Source organism: Leucoraja erinacea, unplaced genomic scaffold, assembly GCF_028641065.1.
Source record: "Leucoraja erinacea ecotype New England unplaced genomic scaffold, Leri_hhj_1 Leri_250S, whole genome shotgun sequence".
Taxonomy (NCBI): domain Eukaryota; kingdom Metazoa; phylum Chordata; class Chondrichthyes; order Rajiformes; family Rajidae; genus Leucoraja; species Leucoraja erinaceus.
The window spans coordinates 61,080-74,136 of NW_026576151.1; the positions used below are offsets into that span (position 1 = coordinate 61,080).

The following is a 13,057-nucleotide window of genomic DNA, read 5'->3' on the forward strand; positions in this document are numbered from 1 at the left end:
GAACGGAGACGAGGAAACACTTTTTCTCACAGAGAGTTGTGAGTCCGTGGAATTCTCTGTCTTTGAAATGGAGGCAGGTTCTCTGGATACTTTCAAGAGAGAGCTAGATAGGGCTCTTAAAGATAGCGGAGTCAGGGGATATGGGGAGAAGGCAGAGGCGGGGTACTGATTGGAGATGATCAGCCATGATCACATTGAATGGCGGTGCTGGCTCGAAGGGCCAAATGGCCTACTCCTGCACCCATTGTCTATTGTCTATTGTCTATTGAATTGTATATTTATCTGTTAACATTGCTCATTTGTTTTAAAAGCATGTTGTTGGTGTTTAAACATTTTTTTTCAAAAATGTATATATTTTTTTAATTAGTTGGTTAAACATTTTATTGTAACATTCTTCTATTCACACCTCTTTTCGCAAAATTTGTGAAGACCCAAGGCACGATACCAATAAGGAATGCAGAATTCGAACATGTTGCTTCAAACTTTATTTGACTTTAAAGGGCAATCCTCGCAGGGGAGAAAGATCATGCTATGTGAGCTTCTATAACTCTGTAATACGACGGCAAGATCCCACAGTAGGAAAGCTTGCACCCCAGTCAGAGAAGCGCCTGTACTCTCCTCTCTCCAGCAGGTACTGCCTCCCTCTGAAGTTCGGGTGCTCGTAGAAAACCCAGGAGCCATCCAGCACTTGGCTCGATTGGACTTCACGGAACGGGAAACGATCGTGGATGGAGGAGCAATCTTCAGTCAATTCCATCATCTGTCCACCAAATTCTGGCCTTTCATAAATTCTAATTTTGAATAAACCACCAGGAGTCTATTGCATTCAAATAAAAAAAAATAGTCAGTGATTTGGTAATATTAAATTGCATAGTTTTCCTATAGACTCGACAAAAAATATACATCTCATGTCGTCAACAAAATAGAGAGAGTACAGAGGAGATTTACTAGAATGTTGCCTGGGTTTCAACAACTAAGTTACAGAGATAGGTTGAATAAGTTAGGTCTTTATTCTCTGGAGCGCAGAAGGTTAAGGGGGGACTTGATAGAGGTCTTTAAAATGATGAGAGGGATAGACAGAGTTGATGTGGACAAGCTTTTCCCTTTGAGAATAGGGAAGATTCAAACAAGAGGACATGACTTCAGAATTAAGGGACAGAAGTTTAGGGGTAATATGAGGGGGAACTTCTTTACTCAGAGAGTGGTAGCGGTGTGGAATGAGCTTCCAGTGGAAGTGGTGGAGGCAGGTTCATTGGTATCATTTAAAAATAAATTGGATAGGCATATGGATGAGAAGGGAATGGAGGGTTATGGTATGAGTGCAGGCAGGTGGGACTAAGGGGAAAAAAAATTTGTTCGGCACGGACTTGTAGGGCTGAGATGGCCTGTTTCCGTGCTGTAATTGTTATATGGTTATATGGTTATATGTGCTCGAGTTTGACAGCACACAACAGAGAAATGTTAGTTTTATAGAAATCTCCATTTTTGCTTAGTGTGGATGGGAGAATCAAGAGCGATCCCTTTGAAACAAAAACATATAAGATTATTAAGGGATTGGGGTTGGAATAGAGTAAAGCATCAACGACATCTCATGTCTACGGGTCTTTATTAGATTAATTGTTTAACTTGCTAGATAGCTGAATAGGGACATTCAGTGAGTCCATCATAGAAACATATAAGATTGTTAAGGGATTGGACACGCTAGAGGCATGAAACATGTTCCCGATGTTGGGGGAGTCCAGAACTAGGGGCCACAGTTTAAGAATAAGGGGTAGGCCATTTAGAACGGAGATGAGGAAACACTTTTTCACCCAGACAGTTGTGAATCTGTGGAATTCTCTGCCTCAAAAGGCAGTGGAGGCCAATTCTCTGGATGCTTTCAATAGGGAGTTAGATAGACCTCTTAAAGGTAGCGGAATCAAGGGATATTGGGTGAAGGCAGGAACAGGGTACTGATTGTGGACGATCACCCATGATCACAGTGAACGGCAGTGCTGGCTCAAAGGGCCAAATGGCCTACTCCTGCACCTATTGTCTATTGTCTATAGTCTTGATTTAATACAATACTGGATACATTTTTCTATTGAAACCATTTTGTAGCCCAGTTCCCAATAAATTCTATTAAAATATGAATGATGAGTCCACAAATATCCCTTGGTTCAAATACCAATGAGCCTAAAATGAACTAATTTGTATGCATTTTACCTGAAGTAAAATCAGTAAGTGAAATATGGCTCATGTTGCATCCATTGGGGAAAAATCAGTTGGAAAAATGCAAAATGTACGATGATCACATTATTATTTTGTCATCCCCAGGCACAAATATTAACTTGATTAAATATTATTGCGTTTAGCAACACTAAATCCTGAAAATAAGCTGCAAATTTGAAAACATCAAGGAGGGATATGGCTGGGCAATTTTAAATGTATGTAACAAAATGGATCTAGTTTCTGCTGAGTGAGACAAAACGCGATGTTAATCGGTGAAGTGTAAAAGTATTCATGAGCAGCTTGTCAGAAATGAAAGAATCTCGCACATTTATCTGTATTTCTGAAGATAGACACAAAATGCTGGAGTAACAGCGGGACAAGCAGCATCTCTGGAGAGAAGGAATGGGTGACATTTCTGGTATCGACCATATTTCTGGTCGATACCCTTCTTCAGACTGAGAGTCAGGGGAGCCAGAGACAGAGATAAGGAAGTGTGAGGTGTGAAAATGAAATATCAAAGGGGATGAAGTACAAGGGAGGTGTAGAATAGGTCATTGCTAGCTAGGAGAAGGTTTCAATGAAGCATACAGAGATCAGAAAAAATCAGGGACAGTCAGACTGGTTGGAGAACTAGGGTGCGGAGGGATTGAGAGAGAGGGACAGCAAGTGTTACCTGAATTAGAGAAATCAATATTCATACTGGAGTGTACACCACTTTGCAACTGGATCCTTGACTTCCTCCTCTGAGTGTCAGCGGAGAGGGAGTTACACAGATAAAGAAGTGTGTGAGATCAAAAGTGATGTGGATCAGGGAAAATGTAGAATAGACGACCAGAAACGTCCCCCATTCCTTCTCTCCAGAGATGCTGCCTGTCACGCTGAGCTATTCCAGTATTTTGTGTCTATCTTAGTTCAGAGATACAGAGCGGAAACAGGCCCTTCGGCCCACCGGGTTTGTGCCCAACCAGCGATCCCCGCACATTAACACCATCCTACACCCACTAGTGACATTTTTTTACATTTACCGAGCCAATTAGCCTACAAACCTGTACATTTTTGGAAACTTTTATCTGCAGTATAAATCAGCATCTGCCCTTCCTTCCTACACATATCTGTATTTGGTCTGTTTGTATATTATCAGAAGCTGTCTCCATGGGACTTTGTCAATGCCTCTGTCACCGGCTCAGGCAAGATTTGAGGATTTTACTTGGACAGTTGTGTCAGCAATTTCTTTATTTGGTGCTTTGAAAATAGTTGGCCTGATCTCATTGATCGTAATCGGCTCAGAGAAATGTAGACATTCTTATTTAACTGCCCAATGTTAAATGATTCAAACTGAGAGTGATTGGAAAATAAATCAGTCATCACAATTATACAACATACCAAAATAAGACATCATGTAGGAAAAACATTCATTCTACTGCATATCCAGCGTGAATTAGTCGAACCAACCATTCAATTGAACCTCCTATAAGTTAGCATTTAAATGCCAAGTTTTGCCAAGTTATTTTAGAGAAAGTTATGGGCCTGTCCCACTTTCACAACCTAATTCATGACCTTTTTTACTCGTGGGCATTTTTCATCTGCCTAGAAAAACGCCCCGACCTACTTGATGCCACAAGTACTAGCATCACAACTTGCTACGACCTACCTACGACCTCCTACAACCTCGTGACGACCATGCTGCGAGTATGAGTATTCACGCTGAATATACAGTAGAAGGAATGTTTTTCCTACATGACATCTTATTTTGTTATGTTATATAATTGTGATGACTGATTTATTCTCGGCAAAGGTCGTCAATCAGGATGTGAAAGTATGACAGGCCCTTGAAGCTTAACATGATTTAAATCAGTAATATTTCCAATTAAGGATTACAGATGTTCGTTACTTATATCCAAAGTACAGGAGAACATTAATATGCCTCAACTCAACACGTGTTCATCACTATTTGTTGACCCTAACCTTGATATACAGTGGCACAACCATACAGTTGTTGCCTTACAGCGCTTACAGCATCAGTATTCGATCCTGACGATGGGTGCTGTCTGTGTGGAGTTTGTACGTTCTCCCCGTGACCTGCATGGGTTTATTCCGAGAACCGGGTTTCTCCCACACTTCAAAGACGTGCCGATTTGCAGGTTAATTTGCTTGGTATAAAAATGTAAAAAAAATTCCCTAGTGTAGGATAGTGTTAATGTGCGGGGATCGCTGGTTGGTGCGGACTCGGTGGGCCGAAGGGCCTGTTTCCGCGCTGTATCACTAAATTAAACTAAACAATAATAGAAATGCCACACAAAATTGCTGGAGAAACTCAGCGGGTGCAGCATCATCTATGGAGCTAAGGAAATAGGCGACGTTTCGGGCCGAAACCCTTCTTCAGAATAATAGAAATGCATTGACTCCCCAGCCAAAATTTGGTTTCCTGGAACCTATATTTCTAGGTAATGAATTTCTAGCTAATATCAATGTTTTGAAATTGTATGGAATTATATGGCGTCTACACACATACTGTACGTAAGTAAGCTATTTTCCCATTTGCTGGTGTTTATTCCCTGCTAAAGTATCTTCTGGATCACTTGGCCAACCTTCCCAGTACGACTTCCCTTTCCTTTCTATATCCAGCTGCACCTTAAATGCAATTCATCTCAAGTATTCCATGCAGTTTTAACAGTGTGACTCCTCTTGAGGTTGGCATTACAACAAGTGCAGCACCACTCTTCATATGGGGCCAGATGGAAATGCCTCAACGATTGATAATGGGTGTTGGCAGAGCCACGGTGCCTCTAAAGAAGTGGGGATAGAACTCCAACGATGCCACCTGCAAATGTGACATTGAACCACAAGCAATGGAACACCTACTGAAATGGCCTCAACTGGAAAACCAACGCACACCTGCCGATCTCGCCGCCTACAATGAAGAAGTGTGTTCAGCTCTGGCAGAACTATATCTAATCTTGTGATGTGGACTCGATAAGAGGAATGCACTGTTAATTTCCACACTTCAATACTCTCCAGTTAGGCAAGTGTTTTTCTGCTTGCAGAAGGGAGGAGAAAACGGAAAAAGAGTTGTGGGCTGGGTCAAAGATCGATGATGGTGTCCGACCCAAAATGTCACCTGTCTTTTGCCTCCACTGACGCCGCCTGACCCACTGAGTTTCATCCAACAATTTATCTTTTGCCCTGGTTTGCTTTACATGAGGTATGCTGATTTGATAAATGGCTTGCTCAACCATAATTCTATCGCACATAATACAATGCATGTTCTACAAAACATCATTATGTGGATCAATATCAAAGGTTAAGGCAACACTTTTTGTGTCGGTTTGCAATTAAGCCCGGCTCTTACTTTCAATAGACTATTTAAAATATCAGTAACATAGAAACATATAAACACTAGAAAATAGGTGCATGACCTGGCCGGTCTCTCAGCCACACTACCATTCAATATGATCGCTGAAGTGTGTTCAGCTCTGGCTATTTCCCCATACCTATATCTAAGCCCGAAGAGTGATGACTCGATAAGAGTGAATTGGCCTCCACTGTTAATTTCAGACACAGTTCAATACTCTCCGTTAGGCAAGTGTTTTTCCCTGTTTGCAAAGGGAGGAGAAAACGGAAAAGAGTTGTGGGGTGGGTCAAAGATCGATGATGGTGTCCGACCCAAAATGTCACCTGTCCTTTGCCTCCACTGACGCCGCCTGACCCACTGAGGTCATCCAACAATTTATCTTTTGCCCTGGTTTGCTTTACATGAGGTATGCTGATTTGATAAATGGCTTGCTCAACCATAATTCTATCGCACATAATACAATGCATGTTCTACAAAACATCATTATGTGGATCAATATCAAAGGTTAAGGCAACACTTTTTGTGTCGGTTTGCAATTAAGCCCGGCTCTTACTTTCAATAGACTATTTAAAATATCAGTAACATAGAAACATAGAAACATAGAAAGTAGGTGCAGGAGTTGGCCATTCGGCCCTTCAAGCTAGCACCGCCATTCAATATGATCGTGGCTAATCTTCGAATATCAGTACTCTGTTTCTGCTTTTTCCCCATATCCATTGATTCCATTAGCCCGAAGAGTTAAAACAAACTCTCTTTTGAAAACATCCAGTGAATTGGCCTCCACTGCCTTCTGTGGCAGAGAATTCCACAGATTCACAACTCTCTGCGTGAAAAAGTTTTTCCTCACCTCAGTCCTAAATGGCCTACCCCTTATTCTTAAACTGCGAACCCTGTTTCCGGACACCCCTAACATCGGGAACATTTCTCCTGAATGTAGCTCGTCCAATCCAGTAAGAATTTTATATGTTTCTATAAGATCCCCTCTCATTCTTCTAAATTCCAGTGAATACAAGCCCAGCCGATCCATTCTGTAATAAGCACCCGATCAATACGCAATAGTTGTGTTGTGAAGTTAGTACTTACCTGGCGAATGAAGCGACATGATTTAATGTTGTCACTGTATCCATTCCAGTGTTGATAGTCTGGGTATTCCCCCCTGGTCAGAATGTATTGGTACCCAACATAATTTGTTTTCTCGTAGAGCGCCCAGTTTCCACCCTCCACACGGATGGAGTTGCATCTGCTGAAGAAGGCGTGCAGATCTGGGCAGTCAGTGTTACACTCATAACACTGGCCCTGGAAGTTTTTGTCCTCAAAAAAGATTATCTGCGGTGAGGAGAAGAAGGTTAATTTGATACAATCTCAAATCAATAAAAAACAATAACTCTTATTTGTTGCATTGAAGGTCTGCATCTACCTTTCCCATTTTGGAGTTTTACCCAAAGGGCAGCTTTGATGGACGAACCTTAGATATGAAATGTGAGCTTTATATATCCAACCTGATCATGCGATGTAACCGAAAGCTTTGTTAGTTTAATCACCTATATTTGCATATCAGCAAAACCTAGCCCTGGCAGCCTTTGGTGCCAAAATGATAGCTCAGTATTAAAGAACTGCTGCCCTCTGTCAAATTAATTGCAGAGGAAATGCTTGAACAGCTTAATGTGTGATTAGATGTTTCACGCACAGAAACTTTCCGCTCATGAAAAAATTTAATGTATTTTGTATTTTGTTACGTTAGAAAATTGTCGCGACAGAACAGGCTGATCCTTTTCCAGGTTTTTCACACAGAGGGTGGCGGGTATATGGAATGAGCTTTCAGACGAGGTGGAAGCAGATGCAAGTGCCATGGTAAAAAACCACTTGACAGGTACAGATAGGTAAGCAGTAAAGCAATATGAGCCCAGAGTAGGCAAATGGGATTGGCATAGACGGGCACCATGGTCAGCATGTACGATCTGCTCATTTCAGAATTCAATAATAATATCAAATTAAGGTTAAATCAATCAAAAATTGCCTTTACATTTTTTATTAATATGCAAAAATGATGTGAACAAATTTATATGGATCTAACTTCAAAGAATTGACGTAAATGTTTAGATTTTTTGTTGATTATATTAGAAATGTCTTTTTAAAACTATAGTTTATTTGGTCTGTGGACTGGAATGTGTAATGAATCCTTTATTAAGTTAGACTGATGTGCAAAGCACATTGTTAGTGCATGAAGTGTTTGGCAAATGTTCCAGCTGGTACCAGCAATATTTAATTCAGCTTTTGTACATTCACTATTGTGAACCTGGACTGCTGCAAAGCAAAAACTCTACTTGAACTTTCGTTTGTTTCTGTACTGTTTTATTTTTGATTTAGCTAAATTCCATACAATTTCATTCAAAACATAAAATGAGCGTTTGACGGCACTGGGCATGTTTTAGCTGAGGTTTAGAAGAATGAGGGTAACTTCATTGAAACGTACAGAATAGTGAAAGGATTGGATAGAGTGGATGTGGAGCAGTGGGAGAGGCTAGAACTAGAGGTCATAGCCTCAGAATTAAAGGATGTTCTTCTATGAAGGAGATGAGGAGGAATTTCTTTAGTCAGAAGGTGGTGAACCTGTGGAATTTTTTGCCACAGAAGGCTGTGGAGGCAAAGTCAGTGGACATATTTGGGGCAGAGGTAGATAGCTTCATGATTAGTATGGGTGGCAGAGGGCGTCCAGATGTACAGACAGGTAAAAGTCCAGGTAAGTCCTGAATCGGCTCTTCCCCACCGGAGGCCGCGGCTTTAGGTTGGTGTAGGCCGCAGGCCGGCGGTCGAAGATTTAAAGTCCCTGCCGTGCCGCAGCCAGAATCACCGCAGACCACAGGGCCGGTGGTAGAAGCTCCCCTCCAGGGGTGATGGTAAGTCCACGCCGGGCCCGCAGTAGAAGTTGGCCACGGGCCAGCCAATGGAGCTTCTTCTTCTCCCGGGTCCCCCATGAGAGATCCCAGGCTGCGGTCGCCACACCAGCTGGAGCTCTACAGACCGCGACTTCAGGCTGCCGCGGGCCAACAAAACGGAGTGCTCCCCTCCGGCGAGCCCCAGCGAGCGCTCGCCCGCTCCACGCCGAGAGTCCACGCTGCGCCCCCCGCTGAAGCCCCGGGCGCGTCTCCGGGAAAGGCCGCACTGATCCTCGATGTTAGGCCACGGGGGAGGCGACCTGGAAAAAGTCGCCTCTCCGTGGAGGAGGCGACCAAAACGGTTTCCCCCTTACCCCCCCCACATACACCCCCCCACACAAGACACACAAAGTAACATTAAAAACACACTTCAAAACATACTAAAAAAATAAAGACATTTGAAAAAAACTAACACGCTGCTGACAGGGCGCCGGCTTGCAGCGCCCCCACCGACCAGTTTGACAGGTCTTGTTTTTGATCCTACTGGGGGTCCACAGCCCCCTCCTCACCTGGCAAACCAGGTGGGGGAGATGGTTTAGTCGCCGACTTTCCGACCATGGAGCAGGTAGCACGAGATTACATGGTACCTGTGGCGGGTGGAACTCCCCCCGACCTGACCTGATTAGCACTAATGCAAAAATGTTTTGCATTCTTTTGGTGATTTTCACTGTCTTGCAGAAGCTCTGTGCGTGTGAGTCAATGCACCCGTGTTGCTGCTGCAAGCAAGGTTTGCATTGTACTTGTACTTCATCATAAGTGTGCTCTGGAAAGGGTCCAAAGGAGGTTTCCAAGAATGATCCCATGAATGAGTGGGTTAACATATCATGAGTGTTTGTCGGCACTGGGCCTGTACCCACTGGAGTTTAGAAGGATGAGGGGGGATTTCATTGAAACTTCCCAAATAGTGAAGGCCTTGGATAGAACGAATGTGGAGAGGATGTTTTCACTAGTGGGAGCGTCTAGATGTCATAGCCTCAGAATTACAGGATGTTCCTTTAATTCCTAGGAGATGAGGAGGAATTTCTTCAGTCAGAGGGTGGTGAATCTGTGGAATTCATTGCCGCAGAAGGCTGTGGAGGCCAATGGATATTTTTAAGGCAGAGGTAGATAGATTCTTGATTAGTACAGGTGTCAGAGGTTATGGGGAGAAGGCAGGGGAATGGGATTAGGAAGGAGAGATAGATCAGCCATTATTGATTGGCGGAATAGACTTGATGGGCCGAATGTCCTAATTCTGCTCCTAACCCCTATGACCTTACATGACAATAACCTCGATTTGACTTATTTTGAAATAACCAGATTGTTGTGAAAACTACTGTGGTTTATTTAATCTATTTTAGGGCATGAAATTTGGCATTTGTATTCTGTACAACCCATTTATGACTCCAGAGCCATTAGTACATTTGAGTCTTAACTACTTCTATTCAGAGGCAAATAAGGTTCAGTTCAGAGGTAAATAAGGTTGTGTAATGACTGAGAGGTTTGCCAGCCTTGTCCCTGCCTCACGATCAAATGGGTTAAATATATTTGTGAACACAAGCTCGTACAGAAGCAAAAGAGCAATTGCTATCTCCAGGATTTACATTGTTTCAATACTGTTTATAATAACACATGTAGGATGAATATAACATGGGATAATTTGAATCATATAAGATTGTTAAGGGTTTGGACACGCTAGAGGCAGGAAACGTGTTCCCGATGTTGGGGGAGTCCAGAACCAGGGGCCACAGTTTAAGAATAAGGAGTAAGCCATTAAGAATGGAGATGAGAAAACACTTTTTCTCACAGAGAGTGGGGAGTCTGTGGAATTCTCTGCCTCAGAGGGCTGTGGAGGCAGGTTCTCTGGATACTTTAAAGAGAGAGCTAGATAGGGCTCTTAAAAATAGCGGAGCCAGGGGATATGGGGAGAAGGCAGGAACGGGGTACTGATTGGGGATGATCAGCCATGATCACATTGAATAGCTGGCTTGAAGGGCCAAATGGCCTACTCCTGCACATATTGTCTATTGAATAGTCGATGTGTGTTAAACAGATCTATCGCCAAAAATTACTTCAGAATGCCTCAGAGCAAGCAGCAAAGCACTAAATGTAGGAAGAGCTTGCGAGCTAAAGATCTTTATACTTTAGACTTTAGAGATACAACGCATAAACATGACCTTCAGCCCCCAAGTCCACGCAAACCAGTGATCACCCCATACACCAGAACTATCCTACACACTATGGACAATTTGACTGGTCAATCTTCAGACAGTCTGAAGAAGGGTTTCGACCCGAAACGTCGCCTATTTCCTTCGCTCCATAAATGTTGCCTCACCCGCTGAGTTTCTCCAGCATTTTTGTCTACCTTCGATTTTCCAGCATCTGCAGTTCCTTCTTAAACAACCTACAAACCTGCACGTCTTTAGAGTGTGGGAGGAAACTGGAGCTCCTGGAGAAAACCCACGAGTTCACAGAGAAAACGTACAAACTTTGTCCAGAGAGGACCCGTAATCAGGATCGGACCCAGGTCTCTGGTGCTGTAGTAAATCTACCGTTATACCATTGTATCGCCTCCTAATTTAGAACAACAAGAGGGTTCTGAAAGAGAGGTCACAGAAGACACATACACACTGCCCAGCAGTCCTTTGGCCTATTCGGTTATGCTAAAGCATTCTGCTTTGCTTATCTTGCCTTTTACACATCTTGCATGACAAGTGAAATAACAAGTTCGAATCTTCCTCTCGTCAAGTTGGTTTGCGCCAGCCAACCAACTTAATAACGAGGATCATAAAAATAACATATTGGATTGTTGCAAAAACCCATCCGGTTTGTTAAAATCCTTCAGGAGAACAAGTCTACTGCCTTTACTGAGTCTGGTCCATATGTGACTGACCCTTCAGTCTTCTCACTTGGCCGAGTGAACCATTCAGTTCAAGTCAATTTGGGAATGGGAAATAAATGCTGGACATTGCATCAATGGCTACACCAATGAGAATAAGAACCAAGCCCTATTCAGATGGAATTTATTAGGTGGAATTTAAGAGTCGTCATTAAATACACTTGAGGTACTGGAAGACTGGAGGCTGGAAAATGTTGTGCTTCTATTCAAGAAATGGCTGCAGGGAAAAGCCTGGGAACTACAAGACAGTGAGCTTAACATCTGTGGTCGGAAAGTTACTGGAGAATATTCTGGAGAGTAGGATATACATGTATTTAGAAGGGCAAGCAAGGGCTGATTAGAGATAGTCAACGTGGTTTAGTATGGGGGAGGTCGTCTCCCACAATCTGATTGATTGTTTTTGAGGATGTGACAAAAATGTTTGTTGAGGGCAGAGCTGTAGATGTTGTATATATGGAATTAAGCAAGGCTTTTGACAAAATTCTGCATGGGAGGCTGCTCTGGGAGGTTGGAGTGCATGAGATCCAAGGATAGATAGCTGAATGGATAGAAAATTGACCATGGAAGGATGTCTTTGGGACTGTGGTTTGTGACTAGTGTTATGCCTCAAGGTTTGGAGCTGGGCCCATTGCTGTTTGTCATGATTTGGATGAGAATGTGCAAGGCATGATTAGCAAATTTGTAGATGGCACTAAAATGGGTGGTATTGTAGATTGTGAAGATGATTCGGTGGGCGGCGCGACTCTCGTCAGCAGCGGCCTCTGCAGTCCGTCTGTTTTTTTTAAATTATTTTCTGTTTCGTTTAAATGTAGTTTTTAATTATTTTTTGTCGGGGTATGTGTGTGGGGGGCAGGTGGTGGGTGGGAGAAACTCTAAATTCTTTCCCCTGCACGGGAGACCCGACCTTTACTTTGTCGGGTCTCCGTTGTCGTTGGGGCTGCTACGTGGAGCGGCCTCCAGCAGGAACGACCTGGGGCTCCAGCCGCGGAGCTATGAACGACTCACCTTCACGGAGCTGGCTGAGTCCGGAGTGGGTGGAGCTGTGGTGGAGCACCTACCGCAGGTCTGTGGACGGAAATACCGGGAGCCCGCGGGTCCCTGGTTGGAGACCGCTTTTCGGGGGTTCCGCAACGGCGACTTCTCCCGCCCGAGTTGCGGGGTTGAAGATTACCTGGAACGGGGCCTTACATCCCTGCCCCGCGCGGCTTGGAATTGCCATGGGACTTTGTGAGCGCCCGCCGGGGGCTCCAACACCAAGTGTCCGCCGGGGCTCCAACACCAAGAGCCCGCTGGGGCTCCAACACCAAGACCCGGTGCGTGGCCTTGCATCACCCGGCGTGGCTTTAATGGCTGTCGGACATTTAACATCGCCCGCTGGGGGCTTTGACTCTGTCTTTGACTCTGACATGGGAGCGAGAGGGGAGTGCGGGGGAGAGATATGTTTTTTTTGCCTTCCTTCACAGCGAGGAGAAGATGCGCTGTGAAGGATGTTCATGTAAATTGTGTTGTGTCTTGAGTCTTTTTCGTTTTGTATGTATGACTGCAGAAACAACATTTTGTTTGGACCTCAACGGGGTCCAAACGACAAATAAATTGTATTGTATTGTATTGTATTGTATTGTATTATTGTATTGGTTGCCAAAAATGCAACAGTACCTTGATCGGTCAGGCAAGTGGAAT

The 13,057-nt window shown here is 43.7% G+C and overlaps 1 protein-coding gene across 3 annotated transcripts; it reads right to left on the reverse strand.

The window, feature by feature from the left end:
• Window positions 1-524: 524 nt before the first annotated feature.
• LOC129716499 (gamma-crystallin M2-like) lies at window positions 525-6,989 on the reverse strand. 3 transcript variants are annotated; one of them, XM_055666362.1, is made up of 5 exons: window positions 6,981-6,989; window positions 6,664-6,889; window positions 3,748-3,756; window positions 1,174-1,185; window positions 525-810 (listed from the first exon to the last, which is right to left on the reverse strand). In XM_055666362.1, the coding sequence occupies exons 1-5, from the start codon at window positions 6,987-6,989 to the stop codon at window positions 542-544; spliced, it is 525 nt and encodes a 174-aa protein (XP_055522337.1). In that variant the 3' UTR covers window positions 525-541. The 3 variants fall into 3 exon arrangements, with proteins under 3 accessions (XP_055522337.1, XP_055522335.1, XP_055522336.1); XM_055666360.1 differs by lacking the exons at window positions 1,174-1,185; window positions 3,748-3,756 and adding an exon at window positions 6,468-6,487 and having other exon boundaries at window positions 525-817; window positions 6,661-6,889; XM_055666361.1 differs by lacking the exons at window positions 1,174-1,185; window positions 3,748-3,756 and having other exon boundaries at window positions 525-817; window positions 6,647-6,889.
• Between the last annotated feature and the right edge of the window lie 6,068 nt (window positions 6,990-13,057).

What these genes read in the sequence shown, in the direction of transcription:
- LOC129716499 (XM_055666360.1), bottom strand. An exon ending in TGACAACATTAAATCATGTC is followed by an intron (nt 6,488 to 6,660) that starts GCTTCATTCGCC and finishes TACATTCAGGAG; the next exon opens with AAATGTTCCCGATGTTAGGG. An exon ending in AAATGTTCCCGATGTTAGGG is followed by an intron (nt 818 to 6,467) that starts GTGTCCGGAAAC and finishes TGAATGCAATAG; the next exon opens with ACTCCTGGTGGTTTATTCAA.